Here is a 25,700-nt window from a genome sequence, read left to right as displayed (position 1 = left end):
CTCTCCCGTTGCGGAGCACAGGCTCCGGACGCGCAGGCTCAGCGGCCGTGGCTCACGGGCCCAGCCGCTCCGCGGCATGTGGGATCCTCCCGGACCGGGGCACGAACCCGTGTCCCCTGCATGGGCAGGCGGACTCTCAACCACTGCGCCACCAGGGAAGCCCGAATTTGAGATTTTATACAGCCTCAACTCCATCCACCCCCCACTTCCATGACATATATAAAGTGTTCAATAAATAGTTGTGACATTTTACTTTCAGAGCATTTTTTCAGCATTGGAAAGGTTGGCAGGCACCCAGACTGAGAGATGAGATTCTCATCTTAGGCAGCTAAAGCGTTAGCCTTGTAGCTACAGACAGTAAGAGAGACTAGTTTCCTGGGTTTCATTGAATAACAATAGATGAATGACTCTTCCCCTGCACCATTAAATGGGACTAAAAAATTGAACACGTTCAGCTATTTATATTAATGTAGACTTTAATCAGACAAAACCACCTGTGAGATGAAGTTTTTTTCAAGGCTGTATTGAAAAACAGTTGTTCCAGATTTAGTTAGGTTAAACCCCCAAGTAAAAATAAATTAAATCTAGTTACAATGATAATAATTAAAACAAAACTTGCTATTAAATATACTAACGCCCTAACCTTTATAAAACACAATTTTACTTCACGAAAACAAAATCAAAATGCTCTAAGAATTATAATGATAGTTTTTTTTTTATTTTATTTTCATGCTTCATCACCAAGAGTTGGGAAACTATGCATGTGGACCAGATCCTGTCTGTGCCTGCTGTTTTAAGAACACAAACATGACCATTTTAAAAGTATTGTCTGTGGCTGCTTTCATGCTACAATACAATGACATGAAAAATGGCAGAGTTGAGTACCGTATAGGCAGTTATGGCAGGGACCATATGGCCTACATGTCTTAAACTATCTACTACCTGGCCCTTTACGGAAACTGTTGAAGGAGGTCTGGTGAGAATCACTGAATGTCACAGACAGGTGGGGGCAGTGTGACAATAGGCATCTTCCCAGTGACCTGGTGTCCAGGCACATATTCGGCACTTGATGAGTACTTAATCCAACTGTCTGTCTCGTGAATCCTGGCGATTTGCTCTGCCTATTGGGCAAAAAGAGTGGACTCCTTTAAAAGCAGTTTAACCATGTTCAAAGTTGTCAAAGGTAGTGAGGGACCTTTTCGTCTAGATTTGCCTGGAGCTGGAAATGCCCTATAGCCATATTGTCTTTTCAATATGAAACGAATAATCAAAATAAGTTCTGGATGATTATGCTTTTAACACAGTCTAATTACTCTCCCTATTACATGGATCATTGGAATTTTCACTTTGTAACACTAGCTGGAGGTCTTTGTGATCTATCAGTTTAGAAACCAGATGATCGGACCCATTTTTCATTTCATTTCTCCTGTGTTTTCTGTGTATCAAGCATAGCACCAGGTGCCAGGAGCCACACTGAGCCGTTTCATCTCATTTTACTTGTCAGGCAACCTGTCCTTCCCCTCCATATCCCTGACTTTGCCATAAGCAGGGTTGGAAAACCACTGGCTGTAACAGCAAGGGACTCGGCCCAATGCAAAATTTCACTGCACGAATTTTAGAGACAGAGAGATGTGAAGTCACCATCACGCAGGGACAAGTATCTGTAGGGTTATGTGTGTTGGTTCCAATGGCGAGTTCTGATGTCAAAGTCACTGATCCTCCTCAAAGGGGTCTTAGGGGAAGGAAATAGCAACAAGCAGCTCTGGGGGTGAAATAAGACACTTGGGTTTGCGTTTAACTCTCAGACTGATGTTTAATGAAGAAATCAACGACACACACCAGGTGAGTGAGCTCTGGTCATTAGGTATTTTTCTTCATGTTGATTTTGGTTCTCAGACATGAAAGTAAACAAAAAGTGCAAATCCTTGGGTATAAGACCCTTCCTGCCACTTCCCTTCTGTGAATATATTAGTGATAAATGAGCAACAGAATAAGGATTGTATTAGGGGGAAAAGGAGGATTCTGGTAGAAATGAGACCAGAGGTTCCTTTTGCATCTGTCAGAATATTTTCTGAACCCTCTAAATCAGACTCTTGCACAGAGGGTTCATACAGCTTATATTTTCACACTCTGTGGATTAATTTCACAACCAGTATGATATATTTTTAGTAACTTACTCTAGAAGTTACGATATTTAACATTTCACAAGCCCCAGAATATTACAAAGTATTTTGACTCCTTTAACTTTGGCCAGACACAAGAAGCCAGATTTTAGCTGCTGACAAAACTATTTGTGTAAAATAAAAATTTCAAGTGATGTAGCAGTCATAAAGATTATAATGAAACACCAATTTCACCTCCTCATGTACCTCTTTGCAAATGTAAGACAAAGCAGAGTTTTATAATCTTTTAATAGTGCAACAACTGTGGTTTTGGTGCATCGCAAAGGTGGAATTCTTTTAAATTATAAAGGATTTTGTGTGCTTGAAATCCTAGGAGAAGAAAGAAAAACCAAGTTTAAATATGATATATTACTTAACATTTAAAGAAATATAGAAATCTTATGAATACAAAGATACATCCACTATGAGAATCTTGCAGGTACAAACCAGCGTATATTTAATTAAATCTATTTTATGGGGAACTAAATAATTAAATACCAGGAGACAAATCCTTGAATCTTTGCCTAAAGAGCAAAGAAGTAGGAGTGGGAATTAGAACAGGAGAAGCCCTGTTTGCTGGGGGGATGCTACTGGCATCTAGCAGGTAGAGGTCAGGTGGTCCTAAGCATCCTAAAACGTACAGGACATCGAAGTGTGAAATTATAAAATGTGAAATTATAAAAAAATGCGTTATATAAGCCTTAGAAGAAATTGTCATTTCTTATATAAATTGTTATATAAGAATTAGAAGAACATGTCAGTCGTGCCAATGTTGAGAAACCCTGCTCTGGGGCAGAATTCAGACACTCTTGCTCTTGGCTGATGAGGGCAACGGAGCGGAAGACAAAGAAAAAGAGCAAAGCTTTTGTTCTTCCGACTCAGCCACAAAGTGTCTCTTCCTGTTTGGTCAGGTGAGATTATTTTACTCCGCACTCAAGGAGTATTTTCTACAAATTATAGGAGCAAATATAGAGTTAACATGTTGCTTGTCTGCTAATTAAGGAACAATATGCTTTGGTATTGTAAACCACAAAATAAAGTGATTTCCATGACAGATTGTGGAGTAGACAATTTTTAAAATTTTTGGCGGAAAAAAAGTCTGTGGAACAGTATGTAGGTCTTAAAGGTTAGTGTCTATCAGAGTCACTTAAGTGTTTAAAATACACGCCCCACCCAAGCTCTACTGAAAGGAAATCTAAGCAAATCCCGGCCACAGAGTACTAAGGAATTCAGGGACGTAGCGCTCCATTTCTCAAGAAAGGGCTTAGACTTCTAAAAACATCGGGAACCTCCCTTCCCTCACTGTATTGCTGAAAAATAGTCCGGAAGGCTGAATGACCATCCAAAGAGCTACAAAATCTGAGCAATGATGGTATTTACTGCTTCAATGTAGTGCTTACAAATGCAAAAGTACACAAGGGTCCAAGCATTTAAATTATGTTCCCTTAACCATCTGAATTAGGTAATTCTTGCATCTTTTCAAGGATTTCTGAAATGTTCCTTTCTGCAAAAGCAGAGGATATTCCATATCCCTTAAATTTCCAAGTGCTTTGAATAACCACAGGAGAGTCCTGGAACCACAGATCTTCTGGAAGTGATCGGCTTGGTCAAGCTGACAAGAATCAAGGTACCTGGTTCCCAGCTTGGCCATTGTAATACTGTGAGAATGTGTGTCCTAATTTCTTCATCTATAAAATGGAGCCGATAATGCCAGATCTAATGATACTAAGGAGGCCGACTAATAATAGAAAACACAATTAGAGAAAATAATGGGATGGTAAAGCCCCACTGCTCTACAAATGCTGCCTTCCCAGACAGGGGATGGGAGCTAACATTTATTTAGCTCCTAATGACCAGCGGTAGACACTAGTACAACGTATATTAAAAGTGAAATATGCTTTAAAAATACTCACATTTTCACTCATTGAAGTGGCTTTAGATGCAGAACTACTCTTCCTGTTTGTGGAACATAAAAGACAGCATTTACTATATTATTGCTTCCAATTCTAAAACATATATCCTCTTTTAGTTAATGTTACTTCCACACATTTTCTCAACAGGAAGATGAACATTTATCTTAGTAAAAAAGGTACAAAAGCCCCCAGAAATCCTAACTGAATTTCTTATATTTATAGACAATATCCATAGAGAAAACCACGCAACAAAATATATGTGTGAAGCCCTGTGCGTCTACTTGTAGCCTAGGGCTAGATACTAACGACTTTTGCAGAATATGCAAACCAGAGACTTACTAACTTTTAACTCAACTCATTGACATTTACTATTTTGAAAGTTTAATCATTATAATCTCAAATTTCATTTTTTCCATGGAAATAAAGTTTTATGTGGTGACTACGGTTCCAGTTACCTGTTATGGGCTGAACTGTGTCCCCACCAAACATTCACAGGTTCAAGTCCCAACCTCCCAGTATCTCAGAATGTGACCGTATTTAGAGACAGGGTCTTTAAAGAGGTAATTAAATTAAAATGCAGTAATTAGGGTGGGTTCTAATCCAATATGACTGATATCCTTATAAGAACAGGAAATTCAGACATAAACAGGGATGTTTAAACGTAAGATCGTGCGAAGACAGGGAGAACATCACCTTTAAGTCAAAGAAAGAGGCCTGGACTTCTAGCCTCCAGAACTATGAGAAAATAAATTTCTGTTGTTTAAGCCACCAGTTGATGGCACTTTTAAGGCAGCCCTAGCAGACTAATACAACATCCAATTCATCGTCCAACAAATTTTGAGGAGCATGGATTTGACAAACGGAAGATGTGTCTAGGAATAAAGATATTGCCTCCCTGGGTTAATAGAGACAGTAATAGGGACTGAATGAAAGAATAACAACCTCCCTCACCCTAGCATTGCCAGCCTTTCTCCATATATAAGATGATGTCTCTCCTCTGTTCATAACCCTCCCTCCAATCACTTTCCATTTTACTCAATAAAAGTGGGAATCCTCACAATTGCCTGGAGTGCGATGGGGGATTGGCCATACCGCCATCAGGCTACCCCGCTTTTCAGAACTCACTCCTGACCTGGCTACTGCTAGTCCTGTTAACTTGGACCTCATCCTGGACTTGCACTGGGATATTATGAGGCTCAGAGACCATCATTGAGGAGCAAGTCTAGGAACAGGAAATCAATGGCATCTTCTTGGTCTTCAGAAGACTTAGGAGATGACAAAGTCTCCAAAGCATGGCAACTGAGAGTAGAGGGGAACGCCCACAGAGTCGAGGTTGGGTCTGCCATTTCCATACATACAAGGACAGGCGCAAATCAACTGCAAATACACTGGAGACTCCGGTGATCTCATCCAGATCTCATGTACCAATGACTCCTAAATTTCTAACTCTAGTTAAGATGTTTCCCCAAACTCCAGATTCATATATTCAGTTACTCACTAATATCTCTACTTGGCAGTATAATAGACATCTCAAATATTAAAATTTCAAAGCACTCCAGACAGACCTCTCTACCTACCTCCACCACCACTCTCAAACATGCTCCTCCTGAAACCTTTCACACTTCAGTAAGTGGTAACTTCATCTTTCCCAGAGCCTTGGAGCCATCTTTGATTTCTCTCTTCTTCTCACAGCCCACATCCAATCAACCAGCAAACTGTTCAAAATATATCCGGAATCCTATCACTTCTCAACATTTCTGACACCATCACTTTGGGACCAGCCGCCATTTTCTCTTGTCTAGATTAGTTAGTAGTTTCCTAACTGTTCTCCCCGCTTCCTCCACCCTCTGTCACCTTACAGTTTATTCTCAACAGAGCAGTCAGCATGAGCTTCTAAGAATTAAATGAGATGCTACCCCTCTGTTCAAGGACCTCCAATGATGTCCCATCTTACTCAGAACCAAAGCCAAACTCCTCACAACTGCCTGGAACAGACTCCATATAATCTGGCCCCCACTACACTACTTGTGTTCACTCAACTCCTCCCTGCATTGTTCTCACTCTGTTCCAACCGCACTGGTCCCCTTGTTGTTCCTCAGCTACTCCAGGCACGCCTAGCTTGAGATCTTTCCCTTTGTTCTCTCCCCTCTGCTTATCTGCATATCTCACTCCCTTAGCTCCTTCAGGCCTTTCTCAGATGTCCCCTCATCAGTGAGGCCCTCTCTAACCACCTATTTACAAGGGCAATCTCCACTCCTCCCCTGTGCATTCTCTGTTCTCTTGCCTGCTTTATCTTTCTCCGTAATACTTACCACAATCTGACATACTGTTGCGCTCATGTCATTGTTTACTTTCTGCCTTACTCTACTCTACTAGAATGCAAGCTCCATGGGGCAGAGGGGTTTTTTGGTCTATTTTATTCACTGCTCTGTTATCAGTCCCTAGGACAGGGTTGGACATACATTTGGTATTCAATGAAATGTAAAAATGACTGTTAGGGAAAAATTTATTTGAACATTTAAAAAAAAGTTTTTCAAGTAGTACTACGGAAATGCCTACAAAGTCAAATTAGTGACTATATTTCTTCTCTAGGTAACTAAACATCGTTGACAAGTTGGCATGAAGCATGAGGTGGGATGTGTTCCTTGATGAATTTGAGTCACAGGTGGCCCATAGAATTAAACCCACACAAACAACCCAACTTCCCACTTTTGACTTTAAACAGATGATGAACAAAAAAGTAGTTGATATGGGGGAAGGCATGCATTAAGAAAGTATACTTACTGGAAGGAGGTTTCTTCTACAAAAGAACAAGTATATATCATTAATGCAAGAATTAATAGGGTATGATACAGATTCATATAAAAATGACTTTGAGCTTAATTCCTTTTTCTCAGTTTTGATTCTCACTTGCTGACATTGTATACCTCCTAAATCAAACGTTGGCAAACTTTTTCTGTAAAGGTCCACATGAAAAATATTTTAGGCTTTGTGGGCAAAGAGGTAAAATCGAGGATATTAAGTAAGTACTTACATAACAAAAGAGAAAACAAATTTTCAAAACTTTTTTATCAATGAATTAAAAATATAATAATAATAATGAAAGTCATGTAATACAGGTCTACTAATTAGAAGAATGGAATTCTTTGGAGGGATAACATTTCTCTTATTTGGGGGTTCAACGTTAGGGTTCCCTATTATCAAATAGACTGCAATGTTTTTATGTAACGACCATTCTTAGCTCGTGGGCCATAGAAAATCAAGTGGCAGACCATATTTGGTCCATGGGTCATAGTTTGCCAACCCCTGTCTGAAATGCAAGTTCAAGAAAATGGTTCTCTTAGATAGATTTTCTGCTAGATGAAAACGGGAGTAACATTCTTAGCTAATGAACTAATAATATTCACGTAAAATCTTTAATTAATTCAGCATTTTAAGAAAAACGGTTTACCAAGCCTTTAATAAAAACACTCGGACAGGTATTCTTTGCAGGTAGAGAGAAAAGACAAGAATTTTCAATGAGCAACCTTATCTGTCTGTACTTCCACTGTTGACCAGCAGGGGGACTCAGCCGGATTACATTACACTGGACTGGATAGGAGCACCACACAACAGCTACTATTAATTCACAGAGCAGTTATTCTTAATTATAGGGAATATCCTTGAAACCACATTCATGGAAACATTTACAATACCTATTTATAGGTATTATTAGAAACCCCCTTTAAATTTAAGTTTTATTTTGGTATGATATCTTTTAAACCTAAATTTCAGAATTAACGTTCACTATAAAAACAGCAGGTCTAAAATTTGTTCATGCTATAAATTTATTATCCTTAAAAATTCTACTTTATACACTATTTTTAGTGGACTTGATGGAGTTGTGCAACTTTGAAGGTCTCAGATAATTTTAAAGACTGGGAGTAAAGAAACACATTAAGAGAATAAAACATTTAAAAATCTCATCCATTTACATCAAACCTATTGTATCACCAAACGGGAGTTCCAACAGACCTAAACTTGAAGAATTAAAAATCTCAGAAGCAACTATAATACAATAGGTTTTTAGTTTTTAATTGAACAATTGTCTTCTAAATACAGTTGTGCTAAATTTGACATTCAACATTCCACTGTTCTATACTGATAAAACATTTCACAGATTTATTCCAATGAAATTTCTTATCATAAAGCTAGAAATTAATTTTCATCTTGGGATATACGATCCCTTACTTAAAATAAGAGGATCTTAAATACATGTACACGTACTATAAATATCCATCCACATTGCACATCTCTCAGTATCGCTGTGCTATGCCCCTCCCCGGTGCCTCTCACATACTCTGTGATGATTCCTGGAATGTTGCGATGAGACACCTCTGCCTTTCCTCCCTATATTCGCCGGGGTGCTTCATGACTCACCTTCATGTCATCTTGGACATTTTCTACTGAAGGAAAATTAATGAAAATATTCTCCAGAGTCTGTTAGAACATCTTAGGAGAAACAGTGTCTCAGAAGAAAACTCTATATCCACGGGAAGTTGTCTGGCAAAGACTGAAATTCACTTACTTGAAAAGTAGCCTTTCCTCTGAGCATAGAACACGCCAAGGCCACAGACAGAAATCACTAAGGCCACAACTACTACAGCTGCTATGATGCCACTTATGTTGAGATCATCTGGAATGCAAAATAAACCATGCATGAATTCATGTCAAAAAGATGGACTGATGTAGTCATTAAATCGAAAAAGCTCAAAAAACTCCCCTCGGACTTCCCTGGTGGCACAGTGGTTAAGAATCCGCCTACCAATGCAGGGGACACAGGTTCGAGCCCTGGTCCGGGAAGATCCCACATGCCACGGAGCAACTAAGCCCATGCGCCACAACTACTGAGCCCACGTGCCACAACTACTGAAGCCCGCGTGCCTAGAGCCCGTGCTCCACAACAAGAGAAGCCACCGCAATGAGAAGCCTGCACACTGCATTGAAGAGTAGCTTCTGCTCGCCCCAACTAGAGAAAGCCCGCGCGCAGCAACGAAGACCCAACACAGCCAAATATAAATAAATTAATGAAAACAAAACAAATAAAAGCTCCCCTTTGTAGCTATACCATAAACACAGATAGTTTCATGCTTTTTAAGCCTGTTCCACTAACTCACTTCCACGGATATGGTTCAAAATTGACTGAAAATATTAACAGAGCTAAGTCTTGCAAGAATCTTAAATTTTAAAAAGTTCTATGATCCAGAAATAAAGTGTATGGTATTCTGTTGCATGCATTTGGAGATGCAATAATCCATATGATTAAATATCAGATTGGAAGTGAGCTTTGAAATTCAGTGAGTTCAAGTATTCCACTACAACATGCCCCTCAAATTTTCCTTAAAATTCCTCTACATCGTCATCTGTGTCAATTTCACAAATACGGAAAATTCACTCAGCCCCAAAGAAAGCCCATGCCACTGTTGTTCTATAAAACTAAGTATCAGAAACATCTTCTTTCTTGAATTTATATGGGCGTGTGCGTAGGTGTGTGTACACATGCACACATACACACCCACATACATATATGCCATTAAACTGTCATCCCATTAAGTTAAAAATAAATTAAACTTCTCCAGGCTTTTTCCTGTTACTACTAAGTCATCTTTCCTCTAACCCAATATAACTGCATTTTTTGGACCTAACTTTGAAAAATCACTACCATGTTACCAACTTGTGAGGTTTTTCCAGTTACTGATTCTGTTGCCCAAGAATTAGATTATTAACCTTCTGAGGTTAATATTTCTGCAACTGGGAACTGCATCAAAAATACATTCAAGTCATTAATAAAATGATAAACATGACTTTGGGAAAGGACTATTTAACAGGCTATTAGACATATATCTTCATATAACAAAATTTACTAGTATGCTCTGGGTGAGGGATCCAACCATGTGTGAATCCTTCTACACATTCAATTTGGGTCACATCTTTCCATCTTGTCTATGAGGATTTCATGAACCATACTCTTCTGTCATTTAGACACTTCTTATGTATTGATTAGTATGCAAAGTCCTACACTTTTTAAGGAACAAAGGGTTCTTTTTTTAAAAGCAAGTATTAATTAACATATGGTTAAATAACTTGGAGAAAATATTAGGTACCAGTTTCTCACTAGTAATTTTAGATATTTTAAAGCAGTGCACATTTTGGGAATGATTTTTTAAGAAATATTATTTGAATGAGTCTGCTTATCATAAAACTTCCTGGTCTTAAATTTTTTTCTTAATGCCAAGTGTTATTAATTTTTCCAGATGCCTCTGAAATATTAACTGATTTTTTTTTTAAAAAAGGAAACTGGGTCAATCTTTCGAAAGGCTGAGTAATATGACTAGAGTAGGAAACCTTAATTATTGCTTGATATAAACTCGGTTCATATTTGCTTGGGTATTGGGAGGTGGAGATTCATCTATTTATTCACTTGGACAAAAAATAGCAGAGAGGAAAAAAAGAACTACACAATAATCATAATCTAAGGCAAAATTAAATTAATAACTAAATAAAACTCCTGAGAACCAAACTGCCTACAATTTTCTTTGTAATAGTCAACGATTTGACCCCTACAAAGGGTTTAACCTAAGGGGCTATAATCACCCTTAGATTGAAATTTTCATTGACAAAAAACTGTCCTGTAGTTTATCAATGAATCTGACATCCATGAAGGATTCAAGCTAAAGGCAAATTCTAAACAAAAAACTGTCTTATCCTGTAAGTACTAAGTCATGGTATAAATGTTATTTTATTTTCTTCAAACAAATAGAAGATAGAAGACTTGTAAGTTAGAGGTAAGTTGTGTTCATCCCATTTGTAATTACTGTGAAATTCTGAGCAAGTAATATGCCCGCCTTATTATGCCTCACTAAAGAGAAAATGTAATAACACGTATGAAAATATCGTGTTCTTTCTTAATAAAAAAGCCACAATAAAAGGAGGGTATCATTATTCTAAAATAAAAGGAAAGGAACCAAATGCTAAGTGTGAGCAGAATTTTCTGGAGTTGTACAATAAAGCAGCCTGGGAATAATCAGCAAACCCATGATTTACTTTCTTTCTGTACTTCAGAAAGGATTAATTTAGAACAGTAAACAGATCTGGTTTTGGTTACAAGTTGTTGGTGATAATTCACAAAGAAAACTGGAAATGAGACTTCATGAATTATGTATTTCCAAAGATCTGAATTCCAAACCAAGGATGTAAAACATCGAGGATCAATGGATGAGCTTTAAACAAAGCAATTCTAACTTTTAAGTCAACTTATACCAGAAAGAATAGATATGTGGAAATCATGTTCAAATTAAAGTGATACTACTAGCACAACACAGAACTCTGTTATGTATTTATTCACTGCATGCTAGGAAAAATTTAACTAGTATGTCAAAACCATGACTTCATCTATATTATTTCTTAAGATAAAACTAAATTAGGCACTGAAATTAAACATGATCATTTAAAGAAAAAATAAAATGTGATAGTGAATTTTCTAATAACTCCAAAGCGGCATTGAGAGGGATATTTTCTGATAATTTAAGCAAATGCTTATGTTTGACTTTAAATGTCAACACTTGAGTGAGTTGGGTAGATAATATGTGTCCCCGAATTTAAAAAAAAAAAACCTGAAATTCAAACTTACTTGTGGAAATTAGAGTATACTATTGAATATCTTATACTTTAGGATATCCTGAAGCCTAATAAGATTATATTTTCTTTAAAATATCATGCTAAGAGTTAACTGTACACAGACAATATAAATTACTGCCCACGTATCTGCATAGCTCAAGACGTGTTGAAAAAATGAATTTCTGACCCCACAAAGCTGAGGACAAGCTCCTGAAACCTAGGGTGCAGCCCCCTCCGGAGTGACCTTTAACCCCTCGGGTGCCATCTCCAGCTCATCCCTATTACACAACCATTTTCAAAACACGGCTTTCATACAAGAACGAATTTAACCAAATTGTTAAAAGTAAAATGAAAAACAATGTTTGCTCTGAAACTCATGTAATGTGAAAAGATAATTGAGCCTGAATTTTACTCGACTCTAAGACGATTATTTTGTGAATATAATATATGGCAGCTATGTTTTATAGCAAACTAGATCCATAACTATATTCAACATGTCTTGGGAGTTCCCTGGTGGCCTAGGACTCGGCGCTTTCACTGCCGTGGCCCGGGTTCAGCTCCTGGTTGGCAAGCCGCGCAGCATGGCCAAAAAAAAAAGGTCTTTTTGGACAGCCTACTCTGCAATAAGTATAAATATAATAAGTATAAACGTACTATTTCAGGGGTTTGAAACAAATTACCAACAATTAAAATAGCCAGTACCTATATAGTGCTCAAAATACACCAGTGCCATTCTAACACTTTTGAATATTAATTATTTTAATCTTCCTAACAACTCTATGAGGACAGTGTATTATAACTTCAATTTTGGGGAGACTGAGGCACGGAGGTTAATTAACTTGCCGAAGAGCCTGTAGTTAATAAGTGGCAGAGCTGGAATTCGAACTCCCACTCTGAATTCTTGACTCCGAGCAACTTACAGGACTCTTAGCTTTTGTTTCAAAGAGGATTGCGCAGATGAGCATATTTTAAAATTAATTATTTGAAAAATTCAAAAATCTGTGAAATACCATGATAAATATTCCTGTCTTGCTTGGAAGCTGGATTAAAACAGCATCTTTGCTTTTTGTAATATTATGTCAAACTGATTTTAAACATTCCCTTCCATTTATACTTCAAATCACTCAGCTCTTACTTACTCCTTGCTCCTTCTAACCCCCAAATATTTGCACGTACTAATTTTAAACCATTTGTTCCTCCCAATATTTCATGCTTACCTACTTGCATTCGTTTCCCAGGACATCTGTGATGTCCAACAGAATTACGGGCTTTGCAGGAATATTCTCCACTGTCCAGTTTTGAAACAGTATTAAATTGCTATTTGTAGAAGAAAAAAATACATATTTACTTAAGCAATAAATCTATCAGTAGACTCCCAAAAAAACTGTGTTCCTTAAATTTATCATTAAGTTGGTCTTTCCTTTTCAGTGACTTAGGACTTTATAAATTTTTTTTTAAATTTTATTTTATTTTTGGCTGCAGTGGGTCTTCGTTACTGCACGCAGGCTTTCTCTAGTTGAGGCAAGCGGGAGCTACTCTTCTCTGCAGTGTGCAGGCTTCTCATTGCGGTGGCTTCTCTTGTGGCGGAGGATGGGCTCTAGTCGAGTGGGCTCAGTAGTTGTGGCTCACGGGCTCTAGAGCGCAGGCTCAGTAGTTGTGGTGCACGGGCTTCGTTGCTCTGCGGCACGTGGGATCTTCCCGGACCAGGGATCAAACCCGTGACCCCTGAACTGGCAGGCAGATTCCCAACCACTGTGCCACAGGGAAGTCCCTAGGACTTTATATCTTTACAGTGAATTCAGAAATCTGCCATGTCTTCAAGGAGTAATTAGCTAGGCCTCTATTTAATTTGACAGAGAAAGACTTAAATATATACAGGAAGTGTCTTTTTTAGTGTGTGATACTGAAAAAGTAGTACAGTTAGGAAGACAGTGGGCATTTTTAAAAGTTTACAGCACGTGGTAGTATTAAGTATTGTAGGTAGTTCTAAGTCCTAGGAAACGCCATTTATAAATAAAGGCCTCCTTGGCCTTAAAGGCAGTTTTCTAAGTCACAGTGAGTTCACTGCAGCAGCAAACAATGAACACTTCCTCTAAAGAGCCAGAGTTACTACCAGGAAGTAGCATAGGGCCTAGGAAAGTCTTAATGTCATTTATAGGATTACAAATTCTATCAGTTGTAGAATTTGTGAAAATTATGAAAAGATAAAGTCCAACCAACCCTTGTTCTGTCTACTCTGTGCCAAAGCAACTGAAAGGCAAGACTTCGATGTAACAGGCTTCACAGTAGTTTAGTACCTTGGAGAATTTCAGGAAGGAAGGAAGGAAGGAAAGAAAGAAGGAAGGGAGGCAGGCGGGTAGACAGGAGGAAAGAAAGAATGGGTAGATAGATGGATAGAAGGAGAGAAGTTGGTTAGGTAGTTAGTAGGAGGGAGGGAATTCAGTGTGCTCTGGACACCTTCAAGGATCCTGCCAGGACCTAAGGAGGGTGAGAGGGGTGCTCAGACCCATTCTTTCAGTATCCTTCTGTCACACCCTCAGCACCACAGTGGTCACTGCTGACGGCATCCAAGAGAGGCCATGAACCTCCAAGGAGCACCTCCTTATGGTCTTGTATCCTCATGTAATATACGTGCCTAAAAACAGTCAGGGTTTTGATCTATTTAAGGCCTTTTCCTCTCTTTTCCCTACCCACTACCCATATACCTCTTCTTTCTGTATCCTTCAACATGGTGGAATAGAAAGCTTTCCCTTGTGTATTCTCACTTTATGGAATCGTCAGTCGCAAGAGCCAGACTCCTTTAAAGATATTCACCATGAACTCAAAGCCAAGGTTATGTATAAACAAAAGTTAGACTAAAACCGAAAATGATCTTCCAGGATATTATAACTGGTGATTAAAAGGAAGCCGTTGTCTTCCATACACTGGAGTCTTTTTCTCATTTTTCAGAAAATAACCCATCCTGGTTCTGCCCTGGTACACCCCTTTGACATCACAGATATTTCAAGGGTTGAGCTGAGGAAAGTGAATCTATATCTTTTCAGACTTGGCTTGGGGCTTTTCATCACCTGCTCTGAGAAAAAACAAATTTGAAAAGTAAATATAGCCAAGTGTGACAGCAGGTTTTCTGCCCAATTTCTCAGTGTAAAATCACTTGGACCTGCTGACTGAGCCTGCTGACACTGAAAGGGCCAGAGCGTCCCTTCTTTAGGGAGTAGCCACATCAATCCACCAATATGTTTATCTTTCAGTCACTTTATCAATATGCTTTATTACTTACCAGAGGATCTAGTTTTTAAATGTTATCATGCACTTGTAGATTGAAGGGATGAAACGAAATATTATACCTCCTCTAAAAATTAATTAAAATTTTTATTACCATGCCTTTAAGATTCTTTTGATAATGGTTGTGATAGTGATTCTGCCTTGCTGGAAATGCAGCATTTTTAAACTGACATATCACTTTGAATTAAAAAAAAAAAAGACTCAAATTTAATTGTCTTTTTTTACTCCTACCTCTACCCTAAAAAGTCAGAGACAAAAACAGTAAAAATACTTTTATTTGTAAATGTCATTAACTTTAAAGATCTTATTTACAGATTTCCAACAGGATTCCTTAGAAAGGCTTTTCAATCGATCAGACAATCTGGACTAAATCTAAAGTAATAGATACTCAAGTCACAAAGTCAATTGTTGACAAGCTAGTCATGGAAGAGTTTAATGACACAGACATCCTATCACAGGTTGGCAAGAGTCACGATTCTCACACGGCTGGTACTGAGATCAGGGCATCCCCAAGAGAGTTTTCTATTTAAAAAAAATTTTTATTAAAGTATAGTTGATTTACAATGTTGTGTTAGTTTCTGGTGTTGTTATACATACATGTATATCTCTATTCTTTTTCAGAATCTTTTCCCTTATGGTTGATTACAAGATATTGACTATAGCTCCCTGCACTATACAGTAGGACCTTCTTGTTTACCTTTTTTTTAAAAAAATTATTTATTAATTTTTGGCTGCGTTGGGTCTTCATTGCTGCGCACAGGCTTTCTCTGGTTGCGGCGAGCGGGGGCTACTCTTCGTTGCGGTGCGCGGGCTTCTCATTGTGGTGGCTTCTCTTGCTGTGGAGCACTGGCTCTAGGCATGCAGGCTTCAGTAGTTGCAGCATGCGGGCTTCAGTAGTTGTGGCTTGCGGGCTCTAGAGTACAGGCTCAGTAGTTGCGGTGCATGGGCTTAGTTGCTCTGCAGCATGTGGGATCTTCCTGGACCAGGGCTCGAACCCGTGTCTCCTGCACTGGCAAGCGGATTCTTACCCACTGCACCACCAGGGAAGCCCTGTATCACATTTTAGATTCCACAGATAAGTGATGTCATATGATATTTCTCTTTCTCTGTCTGACTTACTTCACTTATTATGATGATCTCTAGGTCCATCCATGTTGCTGCAAATGGCATTATTTCATTCTTTTATATATAAATATAAAAGAATGAAATATATGTGATATATATGTGTGTGTGTATATATATGTGTGTATGTATGTATGTGTGTGTATATATATATATATATATACAGCACATCTTTTTTATCCTTTCATCTGTCAATGGACATTTTGGTTGCTTCTATGTCTTGGTTATTGTAAATAGTGCTGCTATGAACACTGAGGTGCATGTATCTTTTCAAATTAGTTTTCTCTGGATATACACCCAGGAGTGGGACCGCAGGATCATATGGTAGCTCTATTTTTAGTTTTTTAAGGAACCTTCATACTGTTTTCCATAGTGGCTGCATCAGTTTACATTCCTACCAACAGTGTAGGAGGGTCCCCTTCCCAAGGGAGTTTTCATGCATTTCCCTGATATTATAAATATGAGCCTGCACCTAGTACCTTTCCAGGCCTGATCCATCATCATGACTCCATCTTGGCCTGCGTCAGGCCCCTGGTGCAGACCTTTTTGTGTCCAACTCCCTAGTTCTCTGTTTTGTCTTCTCCTCTCCTGTGGAAGCCTTTTCCATCACTTCTCTGTATGAGTACCACCATCTTTCCTGCTATCCATTCCTCTCTCTACTTAACGAGCAATGGTATCAGCCCTCTACTCTCCATTATTTTAGTTCTAATATTTTTTTTCCAAATGCAAGACAGTTTTTAGGCCAATGCTTGAAATGACCTTACCAGAGTTCCAGATTTTGTATTCATTGTGTATGAGCTGTTGGCACTTGGGGAGCCAAGTTTTGGATTCTCTAGCAAACGGACGCCATCCTTAAACCACGTGTATTCAGGAGCCGGGTTGCCTTCTTTGTCTTGACATCGCAACTCCACCACAGTTCCACTCAGTGCAGAACTGGGTACTTCACATGATGGAACTGCCGGAGCCACTGGAGGATGGAAGTCAAATGGCATTGGTTATTTACAAACTAAATGAGGATTTTAACAGCCAGCTAAAGATGGATTTATTGGATACCTGTGACAGAGACTGGCTACTTGTTCAAGAGACCCACTTCCTTTCTTTACAGGCACACAGCTAGACCATATTTGCCAGGCCCCTTGTAGCCAGATGGGATCACATGCATGAGTTCTGACCAATGGAATCTGGGGAAAAGTCATATATGCTATTCCCATGCCTGATCCATAAAAGCTTCCTGTATGATTCTCCATCCATTCCCTCCCCCTCCCCCTCCCCCTCCCACTACCAAGGAGGTGTCAGTACCCATGGTGACCTCAGAAAGCTATGTATCAAAGATGTCATGCTGGGCTTCCCTGGTGGCGCAGTGGTTGAGAGTCTGCCTGCTGATGCAGGGGACACAGGTTTGTGCCCCGGTCCAGGAAGATCCCACATGCCGCTGAGCGGTTGGGCCTGTGAGCCATGGCCGCTGAGCCTGCGCGTCAGGAGCCTGTGCTCCGCAACAAGAGAGGCCACAACAGTGAGAGGCCCGCGTACCGCAAAAAAAAAAAAAAAAAGATGTCATGCTTACATTAGCTTGGGTCCCTACTGATTTCATTAAGTAGGGCAATATAGTTCCACCACTGCTATTTCTGTCTCCAATTATTTAGACTTTACTTACATAAGAAAGAAACTTCTATTATGTAAGCCACTCACTGAGAGTTCAGGGCTTACCTGTTACACTTGCAAACACTACATTAGCTACTACAACAGCTATTCTTTTCTAGATCAAAAATCTCTACTTTTCCCCTCATCAATGATTTTAATGTATTATTATCAACTATATTCAAACAAAGTCAAACCTGATTATATTTTCAGGATCAGTACTCAAACTAAAATCCCTTTCAGGCCAAGACAGAGAATACCTGTATTAAGGTTATTCTGGTCCCAGGGATTTGTAAAGTAAACCAGACTTTACTTAAATCCAGGAAAACCCAGAACTGTCTGTGTAGGCAGAGTTCTAACATGGTCCCCCAAATTCCCCAGCCCTGGTGTATGTACACGTTCTCTCAGTTATTCAATCAAACACAAATGTAGGTGCTACTCTGAAGGGATTTTAGAGATGTAATTAAGGTCCCAAATCTCTTGTCTTTAAGGTAGGGGAGATTATTTAGATGGGTCTGCCCTAATGACATGACCTCTTTTTTAAAAAAAATATTTTATTTATTTATTTATTTATTTAGGCTGCGCTGGGTCTTGTGGCATGCAGGATCTTCGTTGTGGCCTGCGGACTTCTTAGTTGCGGGCATGCATGCGGGATCTAGTTCGCCGACCAGGGATCAAACCCATGCCCCCTGCATTGGAAGCGTGGAGTCTTACCCACTGGACCACCAGGGAAGTCCCCACATGACCTCTTTAAAAGTAGTTTTCTCTGGCTGGTCACAGAAGGGAAATTCAGAGATTCAAAACACAAGAAGGATTCAACATGCTTTTGTTGGGTTGTAGATAGAGAGGCCCCATGGCAAGGAATGTGGTGGCTCTGGGAACTGAGCGTGGCCTCCAGCTGATAGCCAGCATGGAAAGGGGACCTCAGTTCTACAACCGTAAGGAACTGAAATCTGCCAACAAGAATAAATGAGCTTGACGGCAGATTTGCTTCCAGAGCCTCCAGTCAATAATTGAGCCCAGCTGACTCCTCGATCTCAGCCTTGTGATATCTTGGGCAGAGAACCCAGCCACATTGTGCTGAGCTTCTGATCTACAGAACCGTGAGCTAATAAATGGGTGGTTGTTTTAAGCTGCTAAGTTTGGGATCATTTGGTATGTAGCAGAAGACTAATACACCAGCTGAATCTCCTGCAAGGTTTTCTGAATGAAATTTCTTCTATAACAGTAAGTACATCATTAGAATTTTAGAAAGAGCCTGGACTATGTAGAAAAAGGAAGAGGAGTTGTTTTATTCTCTTTGCTTAGTAGTTTATAGTAACATCTATGGAGAAGAACTGATCATTTCCTCGACCAGTTGTCATCATGGGCAGTTACTATCTATCAGTGAGTCGTGGAGTAACTAAATATATTAGCTTTGAAGTTAACCCCATCTGGATCCAAATCCTGGCCCAGATACTTACTAGCTCTGCAGCCTTAGGAAAATCACTTAGCATCTATCTCCTCATCTGTAAATATCAGGTTGTCAGTGAAGATTAAGTAAAATTACACATGTGAAAGAGCCTAATGCATACTAGCTGCATAGTAAATGCTAATTTCCTTTCTTTACCAAAATAACTTCTATACTTCCCCAGCCTACATTTAAAAAAAATTATTTTATTGAAGTATAGTTGATTTATAATGTGTTAATTTCTGCTGTACAGCAAAATGATTCAGTTATACATATACATACATTGGTTTTCATATTCTTTTCCATTATGGTTTTATCACAGGATATTGAATACAGCTCCCTGAGCTATACAGTAGGACTTTGTTGTTTATTCATTCTATATATATAGTAGCTTGCATCTGCTAATTCCAATACTTTTTTTGTTTTATTGTTTTTCTATCATCTCATTTGAGACTTTTTTTTTTTTGCAGTATGCGGGCCTCTCACTGCTGTGGCCTCTCCCATTGAGGAGCACAGGCTCCGGACACGCAGGCTCAGGGGCCATGGCTCATGGGCCCAGCTGCTCCGCGGCATGTGGGATCCTCCCGGACCGGGGCACGAACCCGTTTCCCCTGCATTGGCAGGCGGACTCTCAACCACTGCGCCACCAGGGAAGCCCAGAGACTATTTTATATGGTATGAGAATTACTACCTGTGCTGAAAGTGACTGAAAAATAAACTCTTGACAAAGCAGAAACTAACACACCATTGTAAAGCAATTATACTCCAATAAAGATGTTAAAAAATAAACTCTTGGGGAAAACGCTTCTATGTACAGTGGAGGATCATTAAGGTTTACCTGAATCTTAATTGAAAAGAGATTTTGTCATAATAAGTTAGTAACAGTAACATTTAAGCAGCCAACGAGGTGAAAAGGAGTAATAGCCAAGATTTTGCAGGAACAGCGGTGCTGGTGGTCCACCTTTATAACTTCACTCGCTGGGGTCCTGAGTTGCCTCATTGCTCCAGGGTTGGATGATGGGGATGAGGGTGGGAACAGTAATCACACAGATACAAGCACATCACCTAATACTTCTAGAGTGAGTGTATCCTCTTCCAGGTTTTGACCTTGTTCAGATGGGGCACTAACTTCACAACGATATTTCCCGGCATCATTTCTCGTAACATTTTTGATCCGTATGCTGAAATCTATCATCTCAGCTCGATCTTTAAAATCTCCTTTTAGAAAAAGAGGACAATGATGTTAATAATGATATAATAACTTTCTATATACTACCTTTCTCTAGTCACTTCATTCAGTAACAACTGCATTTATTTTCCTATTAATAAACTCAATTTAAAATTTTAAAAATTGTATATGAGTGCTGCTCTTTCAAACTTCTATTTCTTTTTTAGAACGTCATACTGTTCACAAAAGAACACTCAGTTCTGTATTCCCATATTTTATTTGAAAGAATTCAACCCTCATTCCTGCCTCATCCCCTTCCTAGTATGCTAGAATAAATAGATTCACATCTTCAAAAGATACTGGAGAGCCTAGTTTAACTAGCTGGAACAGTAACTTTATGTGTGGTGGCTTGCATGATACTGCCACAAAAAAGAAGGTGAGGGGGTCTTTAAAAACATTCTTTGGATTAGTTTTTGATAGTAATTTGTGCAGAATTAAAATAGTGTTTTGTCTCACGTTAGATTAGCATTACAGAAAATTCAAGTAAAGACAGCTGTGCTATTAGGCCTCTGCTGCCCGTAATCCTACTTTAACAGGTAAGAAGCAGAGGGATATTTTAAATTTTCTAAGAACTTTAAACATTTGCTCACTTGTTTAATTCTTTAAAATTAAAGTAAAACATATTTTAAAATAATAACCTGTTTATTATACTTAATTTATATTTCCAACTTTTTAAATAATTATAATGGAAAATTTCAAGCACGCACAAAATTAGAGAGTATAGTAAAATGAACCTCAACAAACCATCACCCAACTGTAGTTTTAATCAATGCTACGCCTGTCTTACTACATCTGCACCTTTAACCACTGGATTATTTTGAACTAAATCCCGGACACCATTGCATTTTATCTATCATTACCAATACTTTAAATTAAAAGCTCACTATATATTCAACAAGAAGGACAGGGAGTATAAAGAAATGTATAACAATAAAAAATGTAAAAAAGAAAGCACTGGATAAGGGTAGCTGTATTTACCTTCCCCTAAGTCTTAACTCCCTAAACTTCTCAGTGATGGCCTTGCTTTCTCAATGGTGATATGGAAATAGGGTAAAGTTACTACAATTGAGCAGTGACCCTCCATCCCAACCCCACACCATCTTTTCTTCCTTTCCCGCAAGAGTTTAATCTACTGGGCCAGCAAGAACAATTGCATCTTGCATCCTCTAGAAGTGAGGTGAGAAATGAGGGGTCCAGGGCCTCCATGGAGTTCATGCATGGAGGTGAACTTCTCCTGTTCCCTGTCCTCTGTTTTTGTGGTTGTTGTGTTTTGGGTCTCGGTCTCTATTGGTTTCATCTCACACTTACAGAAACACATTCTCAGTCATCAGCCATGTCCTGCCCTCATTGGTTAATTAAAGGACCTGGGGAATTTGGTGCTCTCTTGCTCTCACCTTATCGAGTCCCAGCATCTTACCTTGAAGAGCCTGTTGATAGTAGACAAAGGAGACACTGCGCCCCAGTTTCTTCCACTCCAATCTGGAGGAAATGGTCTTCTTTGGGTATTTACAGGCTAAAATAACCTCTAGGAACAAAAACAAAAATACTTTTTAAAAACATTGTCCCTCTGAAATAATATTTTACTTAATTAATAAATTTTTAACATCCATAAATTATTCTTTTATCCATTCATTATTTATTCATAAATTTCCTCAACAGTTACCATGTTGGCTTAATTCAAAGATGAATTGAAAGCATTATGATTATTTCGCAAAATAATTTTGTGACACTATGCTACTTTCCCTAGTTCTTGAGCTTCAGTTATCATCTGTAAAATAAGATAGTATCTCATAGAGTTGTTGAGTCTTCATATACAATAATATATGCAAAGCACACATGCCTGGACATAGTAAGTCTTTAAAAATGGCAGCTATGATTAATTATTTATCTTTTTCTTCCCCATCTCAGTCTTCAAGGAGTTTACAGTCTGGTAGAAGAGACAAATAAGAGTGTAATTTCAGTCCAAGGTGATGAGTGCCAGGATGGAGGTAAATAGTGGATGCTTCACACCTACTGCCTAAGAAAGGCACTTAGCCCAGCCCAGGCCATGCTATGGAACCCCAAATGGTCCCTCAACATGCTACGTCCTCACTCAGATCCCTTTATTGATAACTTTCTCTGAAAATACATTAATACACACTCAATATGGTCTCCTAATAAATCATTGACTCCCACCCCTCACCTCAATGCAGAAAAATTATTCAAAGATTTCATCTTGGCATCAGATTTAACCGCCTCAATGTAGCTCACTAAGGTTACTTTACCACGGGCAATTTACTGCACTTATGTCATTAAAGAATTCCTGGAACTACCCAAGGAGCCCCCGCTTTTAACTGTCCAAACAAGATGACGGACGGAAGAAAAACCCAGGGCTTGCCTGCTAACTACTTCAAGTTGCCAAATGGAAACCTCTAGTTCCAACTTTTTTTTTTTTTTTTTTGCGGTATGTGGGCCTCTCACTGCTGTGGCCTCTCCCGTTGCAGAGCACAGGCTCCGGACGCGCAGGCTCAGCGGCCATGGCTCACGGGCACAGCCGCTCCGCGGCATGTGGGAATCCTCCCGGACCGGGGCACGAACCCGTGTCCCCTGCATTGGCAGGCGGACTCTCAACAACTGCGCCACCAGGGAAGCCCTAGTTCTAACTATTTTTAAAGTATGTTTCAGCCAGCTCTCCGGAGTGTCAACTTCATATTTTTTAAAGTTTTTATTTTATATTGGAATATAGTTGATTTACAATATTGTGTTAGTTTCAGGTGTACTGCAAAGTGATTCAGGTCTACATATACATATATCCATTATTTTTCAGATTCTTTTCCCATATAGGTTATTACAGAGTACTGGGCAGAGTTCCCTCAACTTCATATTTCTGAAACTTTTTTTCCTCCACAATGCATACAGTTTGACCTAAAAACCACAGTATCTTTGACTAGAAGAGAAACTATGTTAAAATCCTTCTCATACCTCTGATTTTGATGTTAAGCAGACTTAATGCCGTTAAAAAAAATAATTCAGGATATTACATGACATGGTAGATTAGAAAGCAATACTTATAATATTTATCCCAGGTTTTATTAAAAGTATACACATAGATATGGACAAAAAGCCTGTATGAATATGTATGAAAATATTAACCCAGTGATGATTTCTGTGTGACAGAATTATGATTTTTCTGTTAAAATGTCGTTTCTAATTTTTTTTTTAGTTTCACACACATTGCTAGAAATATAGAAATAGAATAACAGGTAATGGAAGATAGAAAGTAGGATAGAGAAAAGAAAGACAAGGAAAAAAAATCCAAAAGTTGTTTTTAAGGATGTCTAGGTTTTCTTTTTTTTTTTGGATGCCTAGTTTTAAAAGGTTTTATGTTACAAACAGACATCATTTTACAGACATGTTTACAATTATGCTACACAGACAAATGTGTGCCGAGGGACTTGTCTGAGGAAACATGGCTCTGTTCTGTTGATTAAGGAGAATGGGTGGTGGCCTTCCGGAGTTGAGCTCTAGATAGGTTTCCTTCCCGTATTTTGTTGAGTTTCCAGCAATTAAACACACACCCACACTCATTTTTAGCTCACACTCCTAGGTCTTAGGAATAAATTTACACTCAAATAATCATATTGTTTCACATATTTAACTGGACACACACACACACACACACACACACACACACACTCCTTTTGGTGAATTCTTCCTGATTTCTATACTCATTACTCTATGGAAAACCTCTGCAGAAATTATGTTAAAAATGTAACCAATGGTTTTCTTAAGTGAAGTGACTACACTCCAGCCTCAATCTCGCTGACCATATAAAATGTGGAGAAATGGTCTATGCAATTTGTCCAAAATATATTGAGTATTTACTGTGTGTCCGGCATTGTTCTTGAGCTATAGCAGTGACCAAAACAAAGATCCCTCCCCTTTGTGATCTTACAATTTGCAGGGGGTCAGACACACAAGAAACATCGCGAAGTTAATTATATAGTACGTTAAGAGGTCATGAGTGCTATGAAAATAAGAGTAGATCAGAGTACAGGAAGTTTGGGAATCTGGGGAATAGGGGTGCAGTTTTAAAAAAATAGAGTAGTCAGAGTTCACCTCATTTAGAAGGTGATAATTAACCAAAGACTTAAAAGAGGGAATTTGAATTTTTGAATTTCCTGGAATCTGAATTTCGCCTTGTGGTTCTTTGGGAGTGTTCCAAGCAGGGGAACACCTTGACCTTAAAAACTGTGAGAAACAGTAAATCTACTGAATCACGGGGCCAACATCTGAGGATAAAGAACCAAGTGAACTGAGAAGCTAACTACCATGGACTCTCCTCTCTCTTTTCAGCCCAAATTCAACATTCATGGCCAGCATAATTTTCTGTGTCTAGCCATCGGCGTTATTATGCCATAATATAGTAGTTTAAGGCACAGGCTTTGAAGTTTGACCTCTGACATAAACCAGATGTGTGATATTGAGCAAATTATTTAACTTTTTTAAAAAAAGCTGTGATTGTGTTCACATCTGTAAAATGACAAGAACAACATTACTCATCTTGCAAAGTTGTAGTAAAGATTAAATGAGATAATATATTTACATACTTGGGTGCACATGGTGCTCTATATATAGTCCATGTTCCATAAATGGTTATTATTACTTTTACCCATGAGGCACTTCTCTTACTTGTAGTTAGTTGTAAGCTTGCCTTGGCATGGTAGAAATCCATACTTAATACCATCATAAATCTACCCCCAAATTACTCAGATTTGAGCTAAAGTGTTTCCTGTGTTTGAGACAGCAAAGAAAATAATATAGACATAAATCATACTTTCTCAAAGCAAGGCATATTAGAACAGAAAAATGCGCCAAGTTTTTCTATTAAGATGATTATTACATTTCCAAAAATATCTGTTCCAGTTTGGATTGAGAAAAGATAATTCTTTGTTTGGAAAAAGCATTTGTTCAACATGTAGCAAAATAATCACTTTAAGGAATCACACAGCTAGAATCACTGTGAATTTTAATTTTTCTAAGATTCTGTATTGTTGACTCTTGTTTGATTTCATTCTCTGTGCTCAAGTTAAAAATCATCAAAATCTTACATAATGCAAGAAGAGAGTGTATACTACCAAAGTAGTTCTGGAGAATTACCATAAATTATTACTTCTGTGGAGAAAAGCATGCTATTAAATTCTGATTTATTGCTCTCAGGGCTGTGCTCTCTGCATAAGGCTGCTCATGTAACTTACAAGCCTGGC

At 38.6% G+C, this 25,700-nt stretch overlaps 1 protein-coding gene across 1 annotated transcript in view; it reads right to left on the bottom strand.

The window, feature by feature from the left end:
- Window positions 1-1,797: 1,797 nt before the first annotated feature.
- Window positions 1,798-25,700, bottom strand: part of JAM2 (junctional adhesion molecule 2) — a 70,182-nt gene continuing 46,279 nt past the window's right edge. Inside the window, exons 3-10 of the mRNA XM_007466483.1 lie at window positions 21,872-21,979; window positions 20,292-20,444; window positions 16,903-17,105; window positions 12,949-13,048; window positions 8,643-8,750; window positions 6,860-6,875; window positions 4,076-4,118; window positions 1,798-2,492 (exon numbers count right to left, since the gene is read on the bottom strand). Coding sequence (XP_007466545.1) covers window positions 2,460-2,492; window positions 4,076-4,118; window positions 6,860-6,875; window positions 8,643-8,750; window positions 12,949-13,048; window positions 16,903-17,105; window positions 20,292-20,444; window positions 21,872-21,979 — 764 coding nt within the window. The 3' untranslated portion in view covers window positions 1,798-2,459. The remainder of the gene's footprint in view (window positions 2,493-4,075; window positions 4,119-6,859; window positions 6,876-8,642; window positions 8,751-12,948; window positions 13,049-16,902; window positions 17,106-20,291; window positions 20,445-21,871; window positions 21,980-25,700) is intronic.

This window comes from Lipotes vexillifer, unplaced genomic scaffold, assembly GCF_000442215.2.
Source record: "Lipotes vexillifer unplaced genomic scaffold, Lipotes_vexillifer_v1.1 scaffold340, whole genome shotgun sequence".
NCBI classification, from domain to species: domain Eukaryota; kingdom Metazoa; phylum Chordata; class Mammalia; order Artiodactyla; family Lipotidae; genus Lipotes; species Lipotes vexillifer.
Note: the sequence above shows the minus strand (reverse complement) of the source record. Positions and strands in the feature narration are given on the sequence as shown.